Source organism: Notolepis coatsorum (genome assembly GCF_963971535.1).
Source record: "Notolepis coatsorum genome assembly, chromosome: 16".
In the NCBI taxonomy this organism is placed as follows: Eukaryota; Metazoa; Chordata; class Actinopteri; order Aulopiformes; family Paralepididae; genus Notolepis; species Notolepis coatsorum.
Window position 1 is genome coordinate 106,212,434 of NC_140180.1, and position 27,307 is coordinate 106,239,740.

At 43.9% G+C, this 27,307-nt stretch overlaps 1 protein-coding gene across 4 annotated transcripts in view; it reads left to right on the forward strand.

Annotated features, from left to right (window-relative positions):
* Positions 1-27,307, forward strand: part of slc30a9 (solute carrier family 30 member 9) — a 62,923-nt gene that overhangs the window by 22,521 nt on the left and 13,095 nt on the right. For all 4 annotated transcript variants that reach the window (XR_014620644.1, XM_084332160.1, XM_084332162.1 and 1 more), the window contains 9 exons: positions 4,532-4,624; positions 4,960-5,042; positions 7,009-7,067; positions 7,783-7,853; positions 12,606-12,764; positions 14,949-15,084; positions 21,554-21,593; positions 21,880-21,951; positions 24,643-24,750. Coding sequence is in view for 3 of the 4 variants with exons in the window: in XM_084332160.1 (XP_084188286.1) it covers positions 4,532-4,624; positions 4,960-5,042; positions 7,009-7,067; positions 7,783-7,853; positions 12,606-12,764; positions 14,949-15,084; positions 21,554-21,593; positions 21,880-21,951; positions 24,643-24,750 (821 nt within the window). In the remaining variant the exon portion in view is untranslated. The remainder of the gene's footprint in view (positions 1-4,531; positions 4,625-4,959; positions 5,043-7,008; positions 7,068-7,782; positions 7,854-12,605; positions 12,765-14,948; positions 15,085-21,553; positions 21,594-21,879; positions 21,952-24,642; positions 24,751-27,307) is intronic.

The following is a 27,307-nucleotide window of genomic DNA, read 5'->3' on the forward strand; positions in this document are numbered from 1 at the left end:
AGACAGACATGGTGCCTCAGTGAGACAGACACGGTGCCTCAGTGTGAGACAGACATGGTGCCTCAGTGAGACAGACATGGTGCCTCAGTGAGACAGACATGGTGCCTCAGTGAGAGACAGACATGGTGCCTCAGTGAGAGACAGACATGGTGCCTCAGTGAGACAGACATGGTGCCTCAGTGAGACAGACATGGTGCCTCAGTGAGACAGACATGGTGCCTCAGTGAGACAGACATGGTGCCTCAGTGAGACAGACATGGTGCCTCAGTGAGACAGACATGGTGCCTCAGTGAGACAGACATGGTGCCTCAGTGAGACAGACATGGTGCCTCAGTGAGACAGACATGGTGCCTCAGTGAGACAGACATGGTGCCTCAGTGAGACAGACATGGTGCCTCAGTGTGAGACAGACATGGTGCCTCAGTGAGAGACAGACATGGTGCCTCAGTGTCAGACAGACATGGTGCCTCAGTGAGAGACAGACATGGTGCCTCAGTGAGACAGACATGGTGCCTCAGTGAGACAGACATGGTGCCTCAGTGAGAGACAGACATGGTGCCTCAGTGAGAGACAGACATGGTGCCTCAGTGTGAGACAGACATGGTGCCTCAGTGAGACAGACATGGTGCATCAGTGAGACAGACATGGTGCCTCAGTGAGACAGACATGGTGCCTCAGTGAGACAGACATGGTGCCTCAGTGTGAGACAGACATGGTGCCTCAGTGAGACAGACATGGTGCCTCAGTGAGACAGACATGGTGCCTCAGTGAGAGACAGACATGGTGCCTCAGTGAGACAGACATGGTGCCTCAGTGAGACAGACATGGTGCCTCAGTGTGAGACAGACATGGTGCCTCAGTGAGACAGACATGGTGCCTCAGTGAGACAGACATGGTGCCTCAGTGAGACAGACATGGTGCCTCAGTGAGAGACAGACATGGTGCCTCAGTGAGACAGACATGGTGCCTCAGTGAGACAGACATGGTGCCTCAGTGTGAGACAGACATGGTGCCTCAGTGAGACAGACATGGTGCCTCAGTGAGACAGACATGGTGCCTCAGTGAGAGACAGACATGGTGCCTCAGTGAGACAGACATGGTGCCTCAGTGAGACAGACATGGTGCCTCAGTGAGACAGACATGGTGCCTCAGTGTGAGACAGACATGGTGCCTCAGTGAGAGACAGACATGGTGCCTCAGTGAGACAGACATGGTGCCTCAGTGTGAGACAGACATGGTGCCTCAGTGAGACAGACATGGTGCCTCAGTGAGAGACAGACATGGTGCCTCAGTGAGACAGACATGGTGCCTCAGTGTGAGACAGACATGGTGCCTCAGTGTGAGACAGACATGGTGCCTCAGTGTGAGACAGACATGGTGCCTCAGTGAGACAGACATGGTGCCTCAGTGAGACAGACATGGTGCCTCAGTGAGACAGACATGGTGCCTCAGTGAGACAGACATGGTGCCTCAGTGAGACAGACATGGTGCCTCAGTGAGACAGACATGGTGCCTCAGTGAGAGACAGACATGGTGCCTCAGTGAGACAGACATGGTGCCTCAGTGAGACAGACATGGTGCCTCAGTGTGAGACAGACATGGTGCCTCAGTGTGAGACAGACATGGTGCCTCAGTGAGACAGACATGGTGCCTCAGTGTGAGACAGACATGGTGCCTCAGTGAGAGACAGACATGGTGCCTCAGTGAGAGACAGACATGGTGCCTCAGTGTGAGACAGACATGGTGCCTCAGTGTGAGACAGACATGGTGCCTCAGTGAGAGACAGACATGGTGCCTCAGTGTGAGACAGACATGGTGCCTCATGAGTCTCATCTTGTGAGGACACGTTGCTAGGCAACTGGGCAGAAAATGGCCATTTACAACGTTGTGAAAACCACAACAATAATGGCGTAAAAACGGCATCCTCTTGGGGAAAAGAGCCCCGCTTGGTATTGCACTTTGTTTAAATCTTTAGTTTTGGTCTGACGTGTGTGTGTTGGAGTTGGGGAGGGCTTGCTCTTGCTGATCACACCCCCGGCTCTGTCAAGAGAGGTCTGGAGAGATTCACAGTATAATAATAAGTTACTAAACTCCAACCCGCGTATCAGACCAAAACAAAAAATGTAAACAAATTGCACTACCAAGCGTGACTCTTTTGCCTTTCGAGTTTTCTGTTTGACAACATTGCAGATTCTACTTTCTTTGGGCCAAAGGGTCAAAGCACCCTGTGTCTAGATCTTCAGCCGGAGCTACGGCATTGCAGACGCATTCTTGTCCGTATGCTTAACCCATTTAGTGCTGCTGGAGAGACGCCGGCACGCGGCAACCTCTGCAGGAATGTCAGAGTTACGGAGTTAATGAGTAAAGGCAATGCGGAGATTAAGACCGGCTGTTGTGATTACTGGGAGACTTGGGGCCACTGATGCTGACGCCCCGCCTCATGTGTTCAAGGCAGATCTGATTATAAAGTAACGGGGTATAAAATTATGAAGTGAGATGTTTGTTCTTTTCCAAGTAGCATGAAATGAGTTGTGAGTGTTGTAGAGCTGTAGTGGTGGTCAGCCTCTGCTGGTCAAGGACCCAACATTGATGAACATTAGGCCACAGGGGTTTGATTTCTGATCAAGTACACAATTCCATAACTGTGCATACTGTAGTTGAGTTGATGACCTATGAACCAGAATAGGCACTCTTGTATATTCTCTCATTGGGCCTTTTACTTTTATATTATATATATATATATATATTAGGGCTGCACGATTAATCGATTTTAAATCGAAATCGCGATTTGGAATGATGCAATTATCAAATTTTTTAAACACTTTTTTAAAATTTGTTTAACCAGGAAGTCCCATTGAGATACAAGATCGGTTTGGGAGAGGGAGGTAAGGGGGTTTAGATTGTGTGTTGTGAAGTTTAGACTTCAGAGAGGGAGAGTAAAGTACAGAAAAAAAGGTACCGTTGGGTACCGGTATCCATTCCCAGGTAAAAAGAAACATTTTCAGGCTCGGTGTCCCGAAAAGACCCACCGCGTAGGCTAGATGCAAGCCGCATTTTACAATAAACCTCTGTGGGGCTGCTTATTTAAAAAAAAATATATAATCGCAAATTTAATCGCAATCGCAATATCTGTCAGAAAAATCGCAATTAGATTATTTCCCAAAATCGTGCAGCCGTAATATATATATATATATATATATTATATTTTGATATTCCTTAATTCCACGTTGAAATTACGTGATAGTGTGGGGTCCCCAAAAGAAATCCTAAATAAAATGGGGTTGTGGTATAAAAAAGTTTGAGGACACCTGCTCTAGACTAACGTTTCCACCAGTGGCACTGGTACGACCAGCTTTCTCGGTAGGTGGCACCTAGGGCTGCACGATTAATCGATTTTAAATCAAAATCGCGATTTGGAATGATGCAATTATCAAATCTAAAAAAAATATTTAAAAAACGCAATATATTTTAAGGGGTTTTAGATTGTGTGTTGTGAAGTTTAGACTTCAGAGAGGGAGAGTAAAGTACAGAAAAAAGGTACTGTTGGGTACCGGTATCGATTCCCAGGTAAAAAGAAACATTTTCAGGCGTCCTGAAAAGACCCACCACGTAGGCCAGATGCAAGCCGCATTTTACAATAAACCTCTGTGGGGCTGTTAAAAAAAAAAGTATAATCCCAAATTTAATCGCAATCGCAATATCTGTCAGAAAAATCGCAATTAGATTATTTCCCAAAATCGTGCAGCCCTAGTGGCACCCGTACAAGATTTGGTCACACTTTTAGTCATTTCTGCTGCAGTGCACAGTAGTCGATTCAGGAGCTTAATTACATGCTATTTCTTTTCTGTTCTTTCTTTTCTGCAATGAGCAGCAGCCGACATTACAAGTGAACTCATTTAGGAAAATAAATATAGCTTCTTCTGATACATAAATAATACAGGGGGAGTTCCTCTTTCCATGTTGAACTGGGTGACCGTTTCATTCTCCTAAGTGCTGAGAAGCAGTCTGTAGAGGCTCTGTGTTCTGGGTCAAGCATCCGTTGTGCTGCTTAAAGTCTTGGGTTAGAATAGCCTCGATGGACTGTAACTATCGACAGTATATAGCCGCTCTCTCTAGGATCACATTTGAGTGGGAGTCCCGCGGTTCTGGGCCATGGTTTGCGTTTGTTGCATTTTGACATATGGATGATGGGAAAGGAGTCATTTTATTAATTTGAACCGGGATCGAGGCAAGAGTCGGAGTTAGTCACGGAGTTTTGGACAAGATGTGAGAGTGACTCGAGGGTCGGGAGACGGAGGTAAAGAAATTCCACATGTCAGACCAGCCTGTTCTCTTTACATCTTTTAATACACATTATAGGCTGTAGGTGGACATGCTTGGCTCAACTAATAGACAGATGAACAATACCAGTGCAATATGTCTGCCACCGTTGAAAGCCTATGGAGATGTTTATTGTTTACCTTCTTTGCAGGGCTATACCTTTTTTAACTGTATTGCTATATTGACATTACTACCCCCCCCCCCCCCCCAGCGACCTGGAGCAGCTGAGGAAGATCCGCAGGCGGAGTCCCCACGACGACACCGAGGCCTTCACCGTGTTCCTGCGCTCGGACGTGGTGGCCAAGTGAGTAGCATAGCAGCCCGTCTGCCCCTCTGGCAGCATGGAGACGGTGGAGATGTGAAGGATGCACCGGTACTCTCCTCCTGTGAATGATGGCTGCACCATTAACACTTTCACTGCCAACACAGATAGAAGTGTATGGCCATATGGAGTACCGATCCATCACTTTCGTCATGTAACTCGAGAACTTTAATTCTGTCATTTTATATGTTTGGCGAAAAGTGCAGCCGCTAGACGCTGGCGAAGTGCCGTGACTTTGTGCGTTCCGCCCACGGGCAAGCCGGGTCACCATTTCAAAGGGAGTTTATTCTCAGCAGCTGACTTGGGTTTCTCTGCAGAGCGCTGGACGTGTGGGGGAGCCTTGAAGCCCTGGCCCGGGAGAGGAACACCAGGAAGGAGGTGGAGCGGGAGTACCAGGAAAGTAGGTGTTTCCCACACGAACATCATCTAATGGTTTATCTGAGAGAGAGTACCAGGAAAGTAGGTGTTTCCCACACGAACATCATCTAATGGTTTATCTGAGAGAGAGTACCAGGAAAGTAGGTGTTTCCCACACTAACATCATCTAATGGTTTATCTGAGAGAGAGTACCAGGAAAGTAGGTGTTTCCCACACTAACATCATCTAATGGTTTATCTGAGAGAGAGTACCAGGAAAGTAGGTGTTTCCCACACGAACATCATCTAATGGTTTATCTGAGAGAGCGTACCAGGAAAGTAGGTGTTTCCCACACTAACATCATCTAATGGTTTATCTGAGAGAGAGTACCAGGAAAGTAGGTGTTTCCCACACTAACATCATCTAATGGTTTATCTGAGAGAGAGTACCAGGAAAGTAGGTGTTTCCCACACGAACATCATCTAATGGTTTATCTGAGAGAGAGAGTACCAGGAAAGTAGGTGTTTCCCACACGAACATCATCTAATGGTCTATGTGAGAGAGAGTACCAGAAAAGTAGGTGTTTCCCACACGAACATTATCTAATTGTTTATCTGAGAGAGAGTACCAGGAAAGTAGGTGTTTCCCACACTAACATCATCTAATGGTTTATCTGAGAGAGAGTACCAGGAAAGTAGGTGTTTCCCACACGAACATCATCTAATGGTCTATGTGAGAGAGAGTACCAGAAAAGTAGGTGTTTCCCACACGAACATTATCTAATTGTTTATCTGAGAGAGAGTACCAGGAAAGTAGGTGTTTCCCACACTAACATCATCTAATGGTTTATCTGAGAGAGAGAGTACCAGGAAAGTAGGTGTTTCCCACACGAACATCATCTAATGGTTTATCTGAGAGAGAGTACCAGGAAAGTAGGTGTTTCCCACACTAACATCATCTAATGGTTTATCTGAGAGAGAGTACCAGGAAAGTAGGTGTTTCCCACACGAACATCATCTAATGGTCTATCTGAGAGAGAGTACCAGGAAAGTAGGTGTTTCCCACACGAACATCATCTAATGGTCTATCTGAGAGAGAGTACCAGGAAAGTAGGTGTTTCCCACACGAACATCATCTAATGGTTTATCTGAGAGAGAGTACCAGGAAAGTAGGTGTTTCCCACACTAACATCATCTAATGCAGGGGTCGGGAATAGGCGGCCTGCGGGCCGAAATGGGCCCGCCAGCAATAATTTCTGGCCCGTCAGTTTATTTTGAGAATATGATATTTATTTTACGCGCAGGAAATATTCACTCGTGACGCCAGAGTGTCTTTGTGAAGCTGTATCTATCTATTCATCATATCTATGTCTGTCACTATAGCCAATTGAAATGCTAGAAATGGTCACATGGACTGGGAGAACCAATGTAATAGTCCCACCGGGCCGCGTGTATATTTTCCCTAACGCACTTTCACTTCCGCGTTTGGGATGTGATCATGCGAGAGACTAACGTTAGCAAAAACAAAACGAACGTCTTTGGATAGCTTCTTTGCAACGGAGAAATACCAACTGAGGAGCCAGAAGAGGAGCCTACGACCTCCAAGACACATAAAGCTTCTTTTAATAAACAGGAGTCATACTTAAAATACGGGTTTATCGCAACAGGTGACTCTCGCGTGTTGACATGGCAACACGAGGCAATGAAGCGACTGTGTTCAAGTTGGCACAAGATAAAGTAGTTGCATTCAACGCAAGTGGACATTTGACATGTTTCAAACATTAGCAGGGATTTTGGATGACCGAAACAGAAACAATAATAAGCCCAGGGCAGGGCTGCATTAACTGTTAATCTGCTCCGCTGTAACTGTGGCAACCAGGACAACAGACATTAAAGTTGCATCTTCTTTTGTTTCTCTGTGAACGTATATGAGATGAAAGTGGTTTTGCTCTGTAAGCTTTAATCCACTGAGTCAGACGAACGGTTTCTTTTTTCCATGTTTTCCTCCAGATATTTTCCGAAACCAGCAGTTATTGAAGGAATACAAAGACTTCTGGGGAAACACTAAGGTATATGATATGACGATATGTATGAAACACTAAGGTATATGATGATGTTGTCCTCAAGAATCACATTAAACTAGGAATTGAATGAAATGTGGCAAATTCTAATGTTAAAGATGACATTTACATATTATTACCATTACCACAATAAAGCAGCACTTAGAATTAACATGTTGCTTTTGTGTTTTATCTGTTTATTACGTTACCAATAGGAAACAATTAAATAATTAAACTTTAACCGTCTTATATTATGATAACTCTTCCTTTTTTTTTATTATGTTTTTGTAGATTTTCTTTTAATTGTTTTTACTACCGGGCAGTCCGGTAGAGAGAGAGAGAGAGAGGAAGAACAGGAGACAGAGCGGGGGGGAGACATTCGGCAAAGGACGCCGGGTCCGGGAATCGAACCCGGGTCGGCCGCTTCGCGACGCAGCGCGTTACATGGTTCGCCACTTGGGCGCCAATAACTCTTCCTTTTTACAGTCTCCTAAATCCTGGGTAATTACCAGGTAAATATAAGGTAAGACCAGAAATTATCCTGTTATTACAACTGTAATTTACTGTTCTTACCTGATATTTATCTGGTAATTACCCAGTACTTAAGGGACTATAATACTAAAGGGTTGCATATTTTGATTATAGTTTCATGTTATGCATTATGCTACTTAAAACATTTAATATTAAAATGTGTTTGTTTTTATTCCTTCTCTTTCATGTCCAGCCTCGATCAGGCAAGAGGGCAGCAGTCTTCACGCAAGGCCCAGGGAAGGTGGTGATGGTAGCTATCTGCATGTAAGTCTTTTTTCTTATCCATGAAGTGGATAAACTACTTGACCCAACACATTGCTTTACTTAACTTTATAATCATTACCCATAAAGGTCAAATTCTCCAAAAAAAAGGAGGGTGAACCCATATGAAATAATATGATATTCCTTCCATTTTATCCACCTGTAGCTGCTATTTTATTTAGACATATGTTCACGCAAAACATGTGGATTTATTATAAACCCACATCCATGATTTTCTGTTTTCGGCTCATTCAGTTCAATTTATAACTACATCCGAGGTCAGGATGCTGACACTGTGCTTCGCTGCTGATGTTGTGTTGATTGAGAGGAAGGACCTACCACCCTCTTCTCCCTGGCACCCTCCTCTCCCTATCACCCTCCTCTCCCTACCACCCTCCTCTCCCTGGCACCCTCCTCTCCCTATCACCCTCCTCTCCCTAGCACCCTCCTCTCCCTGGCACCCTCCTCTCCCTGGCACCCTCCTCTCCCTACCACCCTCCTCTCCCTGGCACCCTCCTCTCCCTGGCACCCTCCTCTCCCTGGCACCCTCCTCTCCCTACCACCCTCCTCTCCCTGGCACCCTCCTCTCCCTACCACCCTCCTCTCCCTGGCACCCTCCTCTCCCTATCACCCTCCTCTCCCTAGCACCCTCCTCTCCCTGGCACCCTCCTCTCCCTGGCACCCTCCTCTCCCTGGCACCCTCCTCTCCCTGGCACCCTCCTCTCCCTGGCACCCTCCTCTCCCTGGCACCCTCCTCTCCCTGGCACCCTCCTCTCCCTGGCACCCTCCTCTCCCTAACACCCTCTTCACCCTCCTCTCCCTGGCACCCTCCTCTCCCTGGCACCCTCCTCTCCCTGGCACCCTCCTCTCCCTGGCACCCTCCTCTCCCTGGCACCCTCTTCTCCCTGGCACCCTCTTCTCCCTGGCACCCTCCTCTCCCTCGCACCCTCCACTTCCTGGCACCCTCCTCTCCCTGGCACCCTCTTCTCCCTACCACCCTCCTCTCCCTACCACCCTCCTCTCCCTGGCACCCTCCTCTCCCTGGCACCCTCCTCTCCCTGGCACCCTCCTCTCCCTGGCACCCTCCTCTCCCTGGCACCCTCCTCTCCCTGGCACCCTCCTCTCCCTGGCACCCTCTTCTCCCTAACACCCTCTTCACCCTCCTCTCCCTGGCACCCTCCTCTCCCTGGCACCCTCCTCTCCCTGGCACCCTCCTCTCCCTGGCACCCTCCTCTCCCTGGCACCCTCCTCTCCCTAGCACCCTCCTCTCCCTAGCACCCTCCTCTCCCTGGCACCCTCCTCTCCCTGGCACCCTCCTTAGACTCCCAAACTCCAGAACACTGAAATACCAAGTCCCCGAGGGCTCTGTCCTGGAGTGTGCAGTCTGGACATTGCGATCTTACACTCTGCACTCTGCCCCCAGCCTGGTGGGCGCCTGGTGGTACTGTTCTAGTTCTCTGGGTAGCACTCTGCCCCCAGCCTGGTGAGCGCCTGGTGGTACTGTTCTAGTTCTCTGGGTAGTACTCTGCCCCCAGCCTGGTGAGCGCCTGGTGGTACTGTTCTAGTTCTCTGGGTAGCACTCTGCCCCCAGCCTGGTGGTACTGTTCTAGTTCTCTGGGTAGTGCTTTCCCAAAGTGGCAGGGAACCTGCTTCCACGTGAAACAACGTGTCTATTGCGTTTGGATGATTGAGTTAGCAGACATGTGCAGTCACATGCAGGGCAGCGTGGACCTTCCCCCTGTCCCTCCACACTCACAGTCACATGCAGGGCAGCGTGGACCTCCCCTGTCCCTCCACACTCACAGTCACATGCAGGGCAGCGTGGACCTCCCCCGTCCCTCCACACTCACAGTCACATGCAGGGCAGCGTGGACCTCCCCCTGTCCCTCCACACTCACAGTCACATGCATGGCAGCGTGGACCTCCCCCTGTCCCTCCACACTCACAGTCACATGCAGGGCAGCGTGGACCTCCCCCTGTCCCTCCACACTCACAGTCACATGCAGGGCAGCGTGGACCTCCCCGTCCCTCCACACTCACAGTCACATGCAGGGCAGCGTGGACCTCCCCCTGTCCCTCCACACTCACAGTCACATGCAGGGCAGCGTGGACCTCCCCCGTCCCTCCACACTCACGGGACTCTGCAGGTTCACACCAGGCGAGGCAGAGGACAGCTGCTGGATACTAGAGGAAGTCTAAGGCACAGACGTGTCTGAATCCTAACACCACCGTAGACCTGTTGGCCGTCCACGTCACACTGTGCGCGTGCATCAAGGGGGCTAAAGGAACATCAGAATCCTGGTCAGAACAACGGGGCAGACTACAATATATTTACATTTGTTAGCCATGCTAGCAATCTAAACAATCAATCCATGCCAAAGCTAGATATGTAAAAGGTGAAAGACTCACACTCACAGCCATGTTGATTTGGCAAAATGACATCCAGCCATTTTCGTTTGAAACAACTTTTATTCAGGGGAGTGTCATGGTTTCTCCGTAGAGCCCTGTCATACTTTTTTAGCGCAGCAGCTCGCGCAGGTAGGGGGCAACATAGTCACGTGACTCAGTTGGTTTTGCTGATTGGCTCGAACACAGTATGTCTGTATACAGCGAACAGGTCTATAGGCCACAAAACAAATGCTTGCCAATTGTGTGCGTCGTAATGTAAAGATGTGAAATTACTTTATTGGCTTTGTTGTGACACTACCTTGGTCATGCCGACAGCGTGAAGTTGCGATATTCTGTCGATCGTTATGAAAGTGCAATGATTATAATCTTTTTCTCAAACTGAGATACGTCATCTTGACACGCGAGTTGCGTTTTCAGGTGACCCGCCAGGACAAAATGAGGGTTCCAATGGGTTTCCCTAATTGAAGTTACCTGCCACGTCCAGGTCACTTAGTCTTTGTCCAGGTCACTTAGATTGCATTGCTCCGAAAAGCCAAATGCAAACAGTGCTGGGATTATTAACATTGCGCTTTATAAACGATCAACTGAATATCGCAACTTTGCGCCATCTGCAAAGTTTACGGTTGTGTAATAACAAAGCCGACAAGGTAATTTTACGTCTTTACCAAAACTCCATGCAGATTTATTTTTGCACATAATTTCGCACACACATCGAAAAACTCTAAACCCTTTTACACACGTTAATTTAGTTCGACAGTTATTGAGAGTAAAGGGGTTTGAATCTGGCCACCAGCAGTGTCATCAAAGACATTGAAACGACCGTATCTACTACCTTATCATTTCATCGAGCTGTAATTAACACAACACAATGATTCAATGTCCCCGATGACATCACTGGTGGCCATATTCAAACCCCTTTATTCTCAATAACTGTCAAACTAAATGAATGTGTCAAAACTGAGATTATGTGCAAAATAAATCGCCATTGGTTTTTAGTGAAGTGCCCCTTTAAGTCGCACCCTTCATCTTCGTCATGAAGCTTGATGAAGTCGTGGTGTTTGTGAAGCTTGATGAAGTCGTGGTGTTTGTCATGAAGCTTGATGAAGTCGTGTGTTTGTCATGAAGCTTGATGAAGTTGTGTGTTTGTGAAGCTTGATGAAGTCGTGGTGTTTGTGAAGCTTGATGAAGTCGTGGTGTTTGTGAAGCTTGATGAAGTCGTGGTGTTTGTGAAGCTTGATGAAGTCGTGGTGTTTGTGAAGCTTGATGAAGTCGTGGTGTTTGTGAAGCTTGATGAAGTCGTGGTGTTTGTGAAGCTTGATGAAGTCGTGGTGTTTGTGAAGCTTGATGAAGTCGTGGTGTTTGTGAAGCTTGATGAAGTCGTGGTGTTTGTGAAGCTTGATGAAGTCGTGGTGTTTGTGAAGCTTGATGAAGTCGTGGTGTTTGTGAAGCTTGATGAAGTCGTGGTGTTTGTGAAGCTTGATGAAGTTGTGGTGTTTGTCATGAAGCTTGATGAAGTCGTGGTGTTTGTGAAGCTTGATGAAGTCGTGGTGTTTGTGAAGCTTGATGAAGTCGTGGTGTTTGTCATGAAGCTTGATGAAGTCGTGGTGTTTGTCATGAAGCTTGATGAAGTCGTGGTGTTTGTGAAGCTTGATGAAGTCGTGGTGTTTGTGAAGCTTGATGAAGTTGTGGTGTTTGTCATGAAGCTTGATGAAGTCGTGGTGTTTGTCATGAAGCTTGATGAAGTCGTGGTGTTTGTCATGAAGCTTGATGAAGTCGTGGTGTTTGTCATGAAGCTTGATGAAGTCGTGGTGTTTGTCATGAAGCTTGATGATGTCGTGGTGTTTGTCATGAAGCTTGATGAAGTCGTGGTGTTTGTGAAGCTTGATGAAGTCGTGGTGTTTGTCATGAAGCTTGATGAAGTCGTGGTGTTTGTCATGAAGCTTGATGAAGTCGTGGTGTTTGTCATGAAGCTTGATGAAGTCGTGGTGTTTGTGAAGCTTGATGAAGTCGTGGTGTTTGTCATGAAGCTTGATGAAGTCGTGGTGTTTGTCATGAAGCTTGATGAAGTCGTGGTGTTTGTGAAGCTTGATGAAGTCGTGTGTTTGTGAAGCTTGATGACGTTGTGTGTTTGTCATGAAGCTTGATGAAGTCGTGGTGTTTGTCATGAAGCTTGATGAAGTCATGGTGTTTGTCATGAAGCTTGATGAAGTTGCGGTGTTTGTCATGAAGCTTGATGAAGTCGTGGTGTTTGTCATGAAGCTTGATGAAGTTGCGGTGTTTGTCATGAAGCTTGATGACGTTGTGTGTTTGTCATGAAGCTTGATGAAGTCGTGTGTGTGTCCTCAGCAACGGGCTGAACTTCGTCTTCAAGCTGCTGGCCTGGGTCTACACGGGATCAGCCAGCATGTTCTCGGAGGCCATCCACTCCCTGGCCGACACCTGCAACCAGGCCCTGCTGGCGCTGGGCATCAGCCAGTCTGTCCGCAACCCGGACGCTGTCCACCCGTGAGTCCCTGCACCCGCCTTCTACATGTCATTCTACATGTCATTACTACATGCATGCAATGTAGTCATATTAAAGGAACGCGCCAACATCATGCGAAATGCGCTTACCGTCTGCTCAAGATGGAAGCCAATTTCCTCTGAGATTATGTGCAAAATAAATAGTTTTTTGGCGAGACAGTACACCCGAAATCGCCTTTTTCCTTTTTTTCTACGATATTGAGATGTTATATTTTGCTTCCTTCACACTGATAAAGGCCGGATTTGGCTGAAAGCGTTTTGTGCGTTATACAACTTGTGCATAAAAATAAAAACCGATTTTCCTCGAGTGCGGTCCCTACTCTATTTTTTGTAACTTAATTAATGTTGGACTACGCACCTGTCTGAGCGCAGTGGTTACCCCTTTTCTACTTAGAATATTTTGCTTCCTTAACATGTCTTATTTCAAACTAGTGGCAATAAAATATCGAAAACACACAATTAACTTCATTTTGTCTGATTGTGTCCATTATCACAATTACAATACAAAACTTTGAGGTAGTTTTCTCAAACAAGTTTTTATGCATTTTACCTACACACAAAGTCCTACACACACCAAACTTTCCACTTTTCTTCCTATCCATATCCTGCTTCTAATTCCAGAAGGGTTTGTTGATATCATTCATAGCCGGGTTTATAGTACATTTTATACCAAAACTAGGTGAATATCGAAAAAACTAGGCGAAATGTTTTTATGACGGTAGACAGTATTTCCTGATGTATGGGCTGATAAGAGGACATACAATCCCTTCTGGGAAAAGTTCGTTTTGAATGTATCAACAAAATGAAACGAAGTTTTTGAATCTGGCATTATACATGTTGGTGATGCGAGACTTGGCGATACATGCAAATGTACGCATATTTAATGAGGAAGTGCCTCATTTGCATATATAAACATAGAATGCAGAAAACTTGCAATACATTTTTCCTTAGTTTTTATGTACATAACACACTGGGAAAGTTTCATAGTGATCTCTATCTATTCAAATAAATAGTTTTTGCCTAGAGCAGGGGTCAGCAACCTTTACTATCAAAAGAGCCACTTTTCCCCCCTCCCACAAAATTAAATGCTCAGGGAGCCGCACAACCTATTTACCCTTAAAATGAAGATAACAGCGTATAACATTTTATATATCCCCAAGCATACCCCACATTTAGCATAAAACGCCTGACAATTGCATACCCAAAGTAATTTGCGATTTATTATACTTTATAGTTATAGCACACAGTTTGTTGCATTAATGGAATTATAAAGCAACAAAGAAAATTTTTGACTTTTTATTGCTGTTTTTACCTGTTATAACAAAGGAAAACCTCAAACTCTTATGAAGAGGAGAAAAAATACTGGCTGTGTAGACCTATTTTTAAATAAAACACAGAAGAGGAGACAAAAACACTGGTGTCTGTAGACCGACTTTGAAATAAAACCCTGAACTATTCAGGTATATTTGAGTCCTTCCCTTATTTGTGGAACATTTATCAAATAAAAAGTAGTCCACTTTGAAAAAAGACTACCATGTGTAGACCTACTTTGAAATAAAACACAGAAGAGGAGAAAAAACACTGGCATCTGTAGACCTACTTTGAAATAAAACCCTGAACTATGCAGCTCTATTTGAGTCCTTTCCCTTATTTGTGGAAAATCTATAAAACAAAAAGTTAATTTTTCGTTGTTCTCAAATTTCGCACCACATATCAGGCATACAGGTAAGCCTGCATTGTTAGTCGTGAAAGCAAATTAATCTGTCCATACTGAATTAAACCCTCTATTTTCCTCAGACTTTCCTTTTTTTGGATTTATCCATGGTTAGCTTACTGGGGGGTCGGAAACTCAAGATTAGCCACTTGCAGACGGCAGGGAGAGGCGCGGGGTGTGACGTACTGTATATTTTAGTTGATGAAATATTTTTTCATTTCAGTGTCACAGTATGACATCGATCTCCAAAATAAGAGAACAAAAAAGAAATAAAATTGAAAAAAACTAATAAAAAAAAGATTTGTTTCTTTTCTTTTTGGTCAGGGAGCCGCAGCTGATTGGCTAAAGAGCCGCATGCGGCTCCGGAGCCACAGGTTGCCGACCCCTGTACTAGGGGTACTGTCTCACCTTAAAGCCATCTCTATTGGTAGATAACATGCAGGTCTTTGCAGGTACGGCTTCTCCAACATGCGCTACATCGCCTCGCTGATCAGCGGCGTGGGCATCTTCATGATGGGAGCAGGCCTCTCCTGGTACCACGGCATAATGGGCCTGCTGCACCCCCAGCAGATGGAGTCTTTGCTCTGGGTCAGTGGTCACCACTACACTCCCAACACCACCCGGGTCGGGGGTTCCATTCTCTGGGTAGCTCAACGGGCAGGGAATGGCATCGATCTCGCTAGTGATCTAGCATCTACCATTGGCAAAGTTATAGACTATTATGTGTCCAAAGTCTTGTGTCAAAGTTGGACATGTTGACCTTTTTAATATAGTGCCACCATCTGGCTGATTGGTGCGATATACGTTATTATGATACATTGGGCCTCATTCAACAATACTCTCTTATTATTATTCTTATATTCTTGCTTACCTGTCTGTTAAGAGAACAATAAGAAAAGCCACCGCCACATTCATCAAGCCGCTCTTAACGTCGAAATCTGTGCGTACCCAGGAGATTTGCATGCTGAATCCCACTCATTCTTAAACTCAAAAGCGTGTTCGCGCTAAATTCATTTGCATATAGACACGCCCACCATCTCCTTATAAGGCGAATGAGGCGGGTGTAAAACAGCCAAGTTTCGCCATCTGATCCCTGTCTGATATAATCAACAGGAAGCGCTTTGCGATCTCAAAATGACACACACACGTCTCACGACTTGCGACTCAGTGCATGTGTGTGTGTTCCTGTGGGTCGCTCATCGCATGTGTGTGTGTGTGTGTTAATCTGATAACAAATAAAGACTTATACTTGTACTTATACCGTACGTATACGTACTGTATAGTGCAAAATAAATCGTTCCAGCAAAGTAGGCTTTGTCAATAGTTACTGAACGACTGGCTGCGCGCTTGTCAAGAACCAATCGCGGCGCGCAGTATACTGATATATATAATGCTCTCTCCTTTCAGAGAGTGATGACAGGTGACAGATCCGGTATTTCCGAAGCTATAGGTTCGGAAATACTGGATCTGTCACCTGTCATCTCTCTCTAAGGCCATGTTTAGACGGAGAGAGTCTGAACAGAAACCGCAAAAGTCGTCTTGCGGTCTCACTTTTAATTTTGCGTTTAGACTAGTGTTTTGGGATGGAATTCTGCGTGCAGACGAGGCTGAAAGACTCGAGACGACGGAGCCCCGCTGTTACACGATTGGCGCAGATGTCACATGACCAGAAACGTCAGTGGCCAATCAGATCGCCTCAGGTCGTTGAGACAACCAGACGTGCTGTGAAGACCCGCCCTACTCTGCCTCTGATTCGCAGACTGTGGGTGGGGGAATGTGATTGGACCAAAGCAGAGTCACTCACAGACAGTGGGTCCAGTCACTAATAGTTGTGATAGCCGCGGACAGATTCTTGTGTATTTAAAAGTACTGCCAATGTAGCCTTCAGGTGATCGCCATGGATAGAATCAGACATGCTTTGTTTACGCTTCTAGGCTACTGGCGCATGCCTGTGATGTAAGCAGTACGCGCGACGAGAGCCTTGACAACCCTTTCGTCATCGTTTTATGCGGTTTGACAGTTTAGATGAGAGCGCGAAGGTTTATCGTTTCTAGGAATTCCACCCAGGAAGGTGGTCTCACTTTTTTGCGGTTTCTCCCCGTAAAAACGCTGTTGCCGTATAAACAAAAGGCACATCCGAAAAAATATTTTTGCGGATTCACCTGCTAGCGTTTCCGTCTAAACAGGGCCTAAAATGTCCGTGGCTAAAACTCTGAGTGCGCTCAGAACTTTAGGTGTGGAGCAGAGCTTTGATTGATTGATTGAAAATTGTATTAACAGATTGCAGAATGGGTACAGTACAGCTCAATATAGGGCTGTCTTAAATACTTCGAAGCTTCGTTCGATGGCACAAGCTTCCAACATAAAGAAATAATCGAATTATTATTATTTTTTTGCCTCCAAAATCTTGCGCCTCCATTCCAATGAAACGAAAGTAAGCGGCGCCTTCCCGCCTCCATTCCAATTAAACGAAAGTAAGCGGCGCCTCGACTCCACCTCTCTACAACAAGCACGTGGAGATTATCTGTGTTGAAAACAACAAGGACATGTGCAACAGACATGTCGACGAAGAAGCGAAGCAATGCCGTTTGTATGTCGGACAAATTTGTGTTCATTGTGCTGCTTTTTTAAAGTGTCCCAACCCATATAAAAATATGTCTTAATAAAACGTGCTTAATTAAGTCGAATTCTGCCTTTGTCTCTATCAACTACATATAAATATTTATATAATTGTTTGCTTGATAGACGAAGGTTGCAACATAATTATGTAATGTCATGTCGTTGGCTGAGAGCAGCCCCACTGCACCCAGGCAGCGCAGCCGAGTGAAACCTTGTTGGCTGCGTCAGTCACGAAAGGGGCTACTTAATTAATTAATCCAATCCACTTCATTTATAGAGCACATTTAAAAACAACAAAGTTTACCAAAGTGCTGTACAAGTCCCACAACATAAGATAAAAAAGAAAAGAAAAAGATTTTTTTTCTCTCTCTTGAAGCTTCGAATTAAAATCGAAGCTCGGCCCCGAAGCTTTGATTGCCAAAAAAAGCTTCGAAGGTCAGCCCACACACAATTGTTAAGGGGATGCAGACCAGAGAAAGACTTTCTCTTGTTTACATCAGGGTCCCCCATTTTCAATTCATCATAACATATAATGACATACATGACATACAGATAGACAGTACTGCTACATCTTCATCTATATAGAGAAGAGAGGAGAGGAGAGGAGAGGTTGTAAATATGCGTTATATGCGTACGGCCTGGGCAGCCAGCATCTAACTGTTCTAACAGCAATATATAATCCATTTCAGAAGCAGAACGCACGCAATAAGTTATAATAATAATTAGGGATGCACCGAATGGGAAATTCTTGGCCGAAACCGATACCGAAAATAGGAAACAGTTGGCCGAAAACCGAATGCCGAAAGGCCGAAAATGATTCATAGAATAGAATTTTTTTTTACCAATGTTGTTCAGCTACCTGATTATGGAAAAATATATGATTATGGCAAAACTTAACTTAAATAATCACTATTATGGGTCTTTTTGTATCACAAACAGTACTGTATTTGCAAATCTGGTATGTCATAAATGTATAGATGTAGCAGTACTGTCTATCTGTATGTCATATATGTCCTGATGAATTGAAAATGGGGGACCCTGATGTAAACCAGACGAAAGTCTTTCTCTGGTCTGCATTCCCTTAACAATTGTGTGTATTGAGCTGTACTGTATTGTACCCATTCTGCAATCTGTTAATAAAGTTTTCAATCAATCAATCAGAGAGAGAGAGAGAGAGAGAGAGATCTGTGCTCTACTGAGCGCACCTTTCTAGTCACCAGATGAATGCGCTCTCTTGACTTTGGCACAGTAGACGCGCGACAGCGTCAATGTGAGAAACACAATCCCTCTCGCTCTGAATAATATGCATATTAGATCACTCTGTGATTAACCGCAACGGGCATAGTAAATAAGGATATAAACTATAAAGCATGTTAAAGACGCATTTATTGGACTCGTTGCGCGCAGAGTTTACAGCGCGCCTCCCGAGTCCCAAGAGGAGTTATCACACAGGCTGCAGAACGCAGGACTGAAGAGCTCATGTTTGCGCATGTAATGACTGAATCCGCGTTTTGATGACATCATCACAACAACACGCGTTAGGTTACAGCTGGTGGTTTCTGTTTCTGTGATATATTTTCGGTGAAAAAACTCTTTCGGCCGAAAACTTTCCTTGGCTGAAATTTCGGTGCATCCCTAATAATAATTATTAAAGTTCTGCATGGGTTTATAAAGTCGTATTTGGGGGTACTGTATTTGGGGGCAATTGACCAATGGTTTGCTTTCAACCCATGAACTCCTTCCTCTCTCACCTTTTTATAAATATTTTTTTATTTTATCTACTAAAACTGTTTTCTATTATATTGTTTGTTTTGTAAAGTGTCTTTGAGAATTAGGAAAAGCGCTATATAAATCTTATGTATTATTATTATTATTATTATTATTATGAATGGTAGGCTTTTTTAAATGTTTCTCATCTGGGTAAGAATTTCTTATTTCCGTAAGAGTGCTCTCGACCACTCTTATAATTTGTTCTTGCCTGAGAAAAAAGCAACAATAAGAAAACTTTGCTGAATCCCAGGTAAGAACAAAGTAAGAGGAAATGCTAGTTAAGAACAAAATCTGTTATTATATCGCTTCATGCATGAGTCCCAATGACACACTAATAACTAGGGGTGGGGGGAAAATCGATACGTAGTAGTATCGCGATACTTTGCGTGGCGATACTGTATCGATACAGGGACGCCAAGTATCGATATTTAATTATTCATTATTATTTTTTATTTTTTTTGTATAAGGAAGTTGCATTGTTCATTTCAATACCTGTAATAGTACAGTAGTCCACACACACACATGTGCATTCAGTTAAGTTGGAATATGACTAATACAAACAGTTCAGTTAGTCAGGTACATGCAACACAGATTACAGTGTTTACATCTGTCTGCTTGAGAAAATACCATGTTCTGCAATAAAAATGATTGAAGTGAGATGAACAGACTGAACTTTATTTTATTAGATAAAACATGTTGACAAAGTTTTACTTTGCAGTTGAAAAAAGGTAATAAATCAAATTTGATAAAAAGAAACAAATAATAATAATAATTTTCCCGCAATACTCAGCGTATCGCGATATATTTAGTATCACGATACTATCGTATCGTGACGCAAGTATCGCGATAGTATCGTATCGTGAGGTCTCTGGTGATTCCCACCCCTACTAATAACTATCACTGACAAATGTCACAGATGGTTCATGTCTCAAGTTCAAGGTAGTTCACCTGGTAGTAGACCTGGTAGTAGACCTGGTAGTAGACCTGGTAGTTGACCTGGTAATAGACCTGGTAGTTGACCCTAGTAGTTGACCTGGTAGTTGACCCTAGTAGTTGACCTGGTAGTTGACCTGGTAGTTGACCTGGGCCCTATTCCCCGTACCTGGTTCAACTAAGTCGATCAAAAGTCCCGTTATCCAGATTCAATTAACCCAATGTTTGAATCTGCGATTTCCCTGTTCCTCGAACGCTGATTCAGTCTCGTTCATTCGAACCAGACTTGATACTCAGGATAAGTGCGCGCGGCCGCCTCACCTGAAAAGACAGCAGGTGTCGATCGCAGAAATCCTGATTTTCTAACGGCATTGATTGATTGATTTAAAATTTTATTAACAGATTGCAGAATGGGTACAATACAGTACGGCTCAATAGCCTCGCCGACAAGTTAAATGCATAATCTATAGGCTAATGTTAAATCCCTCATTACCCCAATCAATCAGATTATATTTCTTTAAATGTGCCTGCTGGCAGTAGGCTTAAAGAAATGAATAATCGAATGAGATCTATTGCTAGCGAAAATAATTAGTTCAACTCTTTCAGAATAAGTAGATACAAACAAGCCCAAAGAGTATCTAATTGATACGAATTAATAGATACTTATGAGGATATCTGTACTGTATGCGCTCGGCTTAGGTATCATGTACTTTATATATAAATACATGGTTCCCAAAGTTTCAAGGCGCGGCCCGAAATAACGTGTCAGAGAGGCTTGGAGGCTTAATCGGGTTTTAATCTGTTTCGGACATCATCCATACATGCATTGAATTGATTAACCTTTGGTTTATACCAGTGACACATGTTCATCATCAGATAACAGTGCTTGAACAGATAAATGCATTTTCTCAAATGCATTAATGTCAACGGCTCATTAAATTTCTCAAATCCGTCAAACAGCGCATCTCATCAGACTTTTTAATCCCAGTTACAATATCACAATAACGTGTGAGTGATACAATTCAACAATCCACAGATTCAGATTCCTCGTAATTCATAATCCACAGTCCATGCATAGACACTTCAATTTATGCTTGAATGAAACACAATCCGGGCGCTCCGTTAAGCAAATACATCCACAGCAGAGAATATGAAACGAATCGGAGCCAAACGCCCGATAGGTTTCATTCATTAAAAATATCCCTGCGGGATTCACATTTGCAATGCGCCGTTATTAAAATAACCACATGCAGTGTGTATCGCGACTCCGAGCGCCGTATCCGTATAAATATGATGTGCATTATTTAGGACAAAGTAAATCTATAGGCTGAATATGATTTATTATCAGCATTTTAGGTATATTATTTTACATTTCAAAAGCCCCCTCTAGAAGAACGAAGCACAAAAACATAATTCAGAATGGTATAAATGGGATCTAGACTGTGAGAATTATTTCAGGAAGCGAGCTGGGATTTCTTTGCGAGGGTGTGGCCATGGTTTATCCAGCTAACTGAACTAAACCCTGCTCTGGAGCAGGTTCAAACTTTCTGATCTGTTACCATGGTGATTTAGACAATCCGACATCGGGGAACGGAAAGTTCTGGCTTAAGTCAAGCTATGCTGAAAATTATCCGGCTAACTCAGTTAGCCAGGTACGAGGAACAGGGCCCTGGTAGTTGACCTGGTAGTGCCAGTGAGGTGTTCATATTGACGTGTTGTGTGCTTCTCTCTACAGGCCTACTGTATTCTGGCCGGCTCTCTGGTCTCTGAAGGAGGTACGTTACAGTGTGAACTCATCAACCCTGTGCACTACATCTCAGTGACATCTGCACTACATCTCAGTGACATCTGCACTACATCTCAGTGACATCTGCACTACATCTTAGTGACATCTGCACTACATCTCAGTGACATCTACACTACATCTTAGTGACATCTACACTACATCTCAGTGACATCTGCACTACATCTCAGTGACATCTCTACATTTAACCCCTTGTGTTCTACACAGTGACATCTGTACATTTGACTTTCATGGTTTTCATTGTGGTATTTTCTCAGCTACGCTGCTAGTGGCCATCAATGAGATCAAGAAGAGCGCCGCCAAGCATGAAGTGTCTTTCTATGAGTACGGTACGTACAACACTACAAAATAAATTGCATGATCATGTATTGTGTTTTTAAATGTTTAAATGTCAACATTATCTCGCCAGCCAAAGACCCTAGAGACAGGACAGTAAGATATATGTGGGAAAGGCTCCCTCTTGTCTAGTGATATTACACTCTTATACTAAACATGTAAAGGTACCGCAATTTGGTACCGATTGATCTAGCGTGAATCGGTACTCGGTAGTACCAGGGGTGCAGTTGTAATTTCAGAAGTGCCTGTACTCTGTTTAAATGACGTCACACGCACTCCCGCGCGTGCGTGCGTATGCACATACATGTTCCCTCGCGTGCGCACAGAACAGATGATTATTATGCATAAATAGTAGGAAACATGTTTGTATAGGAAATTACTAGTTTTAGTTTAGTTTTTGTAAATATTGCCTTGAAATAGAGAAGCTGAAAAAGGTAGCAGGATGTAGCCTTCAATATATAAAGAAATTATATTGTCAACAGATATGGTTGAAAAACAAACAATGTTTTAAATGTAATTGTAGATACAATATTGTAGTTACAATTTCTTTAATTGAATTAACTTAAACTAGAAAAGTAAATACAAACTAAATGAACAATGTAACTTTTTACAGAAGGACAGTTTCCTTCTGAAGCACAACTTAAGAAATGTCTCATCCTTCCAGTCGGGACCATTTGTAGTGGCAGGTTCCACAGCTCAAGCAACCCCCCACCAATTGGTACAGGGCTTGTATTTTGGTTTTGCACTTCTCATTATTTGTTATGCTATTGCTATGCTATTGTTATGGAAAGACTATAGGTGATGGGTGAATACCGGTACTTGGCACGGCGCGACGAGTCGAGTGAAAGTTGTGAATTAATTTTTGTGTGCACGCGCATGCACATCCGTGTGCGTACTTCTGCTCAGAAAAGTGCTGGGACGGCGTGGTACCGCGTGGCATGACCACTGCACCCCTGGGTAGTACCAATGTAATTCGGTCGGTACCATTAACCTCTTAACTGGCGCCCAGAAAAGTGTGGAAAGTGTATCTTTATACTTTATACTTATAGCACATGCATAAGCCTGGTCTCTTTTGAAAGATAACATTCTGACGTTTCTGATACAATAAAGAAAGATCACTTTTAGTGCTAATGAAATAGAGTAACATAGGTCTGAACTTGAGTTGTAGAAAAACTTGTTACTCACGTTTTTTTGTAGTAGTTGCAATATCCAAATATAGTATTTCCAAAAAATATTTTATGAGCTTGAAAACACCCTGGGTCCATAGCCTGAAGTCTTGTATAGTACATGTCCAAATATCCGTTCAGAAATAAGTGATTAGGAGCGATTTTGGTTAACTGTGGAGAGAAAAAAAAAGCTCTCATTGACTTCAATTCATTCTGCGTTTTTTTCTCTTCCTGTTTTCGCTCGATACCCACAGGGTATCATTGGAAATCCACACTCATTGGCTACAATCCTGTCCAATAATTTTCGAGATCGCCAAATGATTGACTGAGCTAGAACCCCGGGAGTCGGGGGTGGTAATACAAAAAAGCTCTGCTGTGTACTTTGGCGGACGCTTCGCATATCGGCATGTAATTCTATATATATATAAAATGCAGACCCGAGCCACTAGAGGTCGGCAAAGTGGCGCGTCGCGCCGGTGGGCAAATCGTCCTCAAGAGGTCCCGGGGCCGGGTCGGTAGGGATGGGTACCGTTCACATTAGAACCGATACGGTACCGGTACCTGTGAATCGATACCGGTACCCAACGGTACCTTTTTTCGGTACTTTAGTCTCAAGAAATTTAATTTAAATAATAATAATATAATTAATAATAACCTACCTCAGTCGCGAAAAAAAAAAAATCCAAACTTCAAATAACTACAATTTCGACAGTTTTCGGCTTGCCATTGCTCCGACTGCTTTGTTGTTGAATCAAGTCAAATCCTAGGTAAGCATATATTGTGCGTGTGAACGTTGACATGAAAAGAAAAAAGGTAAAAAAATCAAATAAAAATTAAAAGAAAGTTTTTTTTTTTTTTTTTTTTTTTTTAATCTCACTTGAATCGATACTCGGTAGTACCGACGTGTTTCGGTTCGGTACCTCAAAAGTACCGAATTCGGTACCCATCCCTACGGGTCGGTGCCAGTTAAGAGGTACAGAGTCCGCTCCCAAAAGTGATCAGGAAAATCCTGTTGCCATCTCAGTGTTTGACAGACATTGTTGTTTTTGTGTGTGTGCGCAGCGATGTAGAATAAGAAATCTTGCTTGAAATCCTAAAAGATCCCTCGTCATAGAACGTGGGTTCTGCCCAGTCCTGGTGTAAATGTAGCCTGTTGTTTAGGTGCTGGGAAAACAAAGGCCAGTCAGAAGTATTACACATCGTCACGTCACACCACCAAGGACACAAAAAACGATCACTTATCTTTTTATTAATCAATCAGCTGTTCTGTTTCGAGCCAGGAACACTGCCTACCTAATCTACTGCCCAGTGTGTAAAAGTTAATTACTTTTGGGTGTAAGCCAATCAGGGAGGAGGGTGATTCATTTAACATGTGGTGTGTGTTGCTCACCAAAACCCGCCTGTTCAATACAGGGGAACGTGCATCATCCAAGTTAGATTTAGACTGTATGGTGTCCAGTGATGCAGAGCAGGGACTCCAGCACTAACGTGGTGCTGCTTTCTCTATGTGGTGCTCAGTGATGCAGAGCAGGGACCCCAGCACTAACGTGGTGCTGCTGGAAGATGCTGCTGCCGTCCTGGGAGTCATCATGGCTGCTAGCTGCATGGGCCTCACCTCACTCACAGGTACACACACACACACACTCACCAGGAGGGTTGGTTAACACTTTAACTGCCAGAAGACGAGTTTAGGCGTCCTTCCCCGCCATGCTCAAGTTGCCGAAGACGCCGTAACTCGTCTTTGATATCAATATTTCAAAAATCTGTGATCGGATTCATATTTCCCATCCGCTGGCCTGAGACCCACCAAAAAGCCCCACTGAACCCTCTAGCGGTTCAAGAGCGCCATCTGGTGGCCGATCGGCGCAATCGCCAAACAGGAAGTTACTTGGACGATGTGCTGTTCACCCATATTACTTCCGGGCACTCGGTATAGTTTCCGGCACTCTAGCTCGTCACAATACATAGCGATCCGTTGCCAATAACTCGATAAACAACATGATTTGGACGTATATACTATTATACAAGCTGGAAATGGAACGGATATTTTTACATCCCATAATGGAAAACGGTCTACCCCACGCTGATCGCCCAACGGCCCGCGGAGACTGGGGTGAGTTTTAGCGTGTAATATTTCCGTGTTCGACACTAACTGCTATGATGAACATTTGACCCACATTAGATGAATGGTATAACGCTGCCCACGGAATTATAAACGCCCCCTCGCCCATCAGGTCAACATCAGATGACGTGTAGTAACTTCCAGAAGTCCGTCCAGTTGGATTTTTTTTATATCGTGCCGATTGCTATCAAACTGTATTTGATCATCAATATAATGCATTTGGGGCTATAAATCACGTTCTGGAGAAAGCTGCAGAAAGAGATGAAAACATACTTATACTTTAGATCATATTTTAGTATGAATATGTGAATGAAAAGGTTTAACGTTCATACACCCTGAACAATACATATAGGACATTGAATGGGCCCTAATAATGGCAATTTAGCAATAGAATTTAAAAAGTTATAGCCCTGCAAAGAAGGGGAACTTCTCCATAGACAAATAGAGCTGGCAACCTATGGTATATCATGAATTTAGCCTTAGGCAATCAAAGTGTTAAAATGACTGTTATGGCTGTCTTACAAGGAAACGGCAGTTCCCACAAACTATGTGACTTATGGCCTATATAGCAGAACATAGTTTAATACACACTTGCAAGGATGATGAAAAGACAATACAACAACATTGCTTTGGCTGGCTATCGTGTGTGTCTCTTAACACGTTCAGTGCCCAGCAGGGGGCGCACATTTAGTGCTTGAATGCCCACCATCCACTTCAATGTTAGCATTAATATCGCCTAATCTATGTTTTAAATTATGGCTATGTGTCTAATCTGCCCGTCGCTTATCAATGACTCATTTCCAGTCAACAGTCGAAGCGGATTGTTTTTTTATCGGTTCATTTCCGTTTGATAGCATTTTGAAAAGCCCTCGTTTTCACGAAGAAAAAAAAGACTCCATGATAATCGCCCTGTACTGTAATATTCTAGAACGTTGTCATCTTTCGGCCTATTTATGAATCGTTTTCAAATAAACGCTAGATTATCGATAGTATATGTGTACGCATGCACGCTGGTGCCGCACGCTGAAAATCGATTCTCTCAGTTCCTGATCGCTCTTACAGTCAAACAGCCATATCACATTATAGGGGAAAAGCTTATATCTCCGTGAAAACGGGTCTGATTATCCTAAGACTGGTAAAATAGATTCCTTACCTGAGATCAGATGGTATCCAAATGGATTATTCCAATTCCTGATCGCCATTCCAAAAATCTATCCTTTTATTGATCCAACGCGTATACTGTAAAACACATATTACACCCTGTGCTGAGGGTCCAGAATGAATCTGATCGGCTCCGGTGTGAGAAGTAACATGTGGATTCCGGAGTTTTTTTTCCTCATCCATTTTCATTGAGTCCAATCCAAAAGGGTGCATTACCATCTGGGAGACGATAGGGGGCGCTTTTTTCACATCTGAGCGCCTGGCGGGGCAGGTTTACCAACGGTAGACTCTGTTGATGAAATATGAATTTGGATCGCTAATAAAAAAAATTAAACGAGAATTCTCGTGAGGGCATTCAACCCGCGGGCTGATAACCCGAGATATCTCGTGATGGGCATTCAAAGTGTTAAAGAGACACACACATTACGCTGATCTCAAAACGATGAGCCGTTTATAAATCATTCTGAATCATTATTAATAATAGGAACGTTTATTTCATCTGTGGCCACAAAATGAAAGTTCAGTTTACAGTCAGAGACAACATGTTCACACAGTAGCATCTGGCCATAAAGTGACTAAGAGCTCTGGTCAGAAGTACATTAAATACACAGTTGTCAGACGTAACACCATACATCAGATATGATGATGAAGGTAAATAAAAATGGTTCCCAGTCACGGGAAGCAACAACAACCTTGCTATGGCTGGGGAGATGTTGGTACCTTGGAGTCTCTTAAAGAGACACACACACATTAACCAGTCAAGCTGTCTATAATGACATGATAATATATTCCACGACAACTCCCCTCTTTGATAATTAATCACAAATCACTATCACTTCATAATGACAACAAAAAATATTAACACACACAGGTACACACACACACACACTACTATAGCTA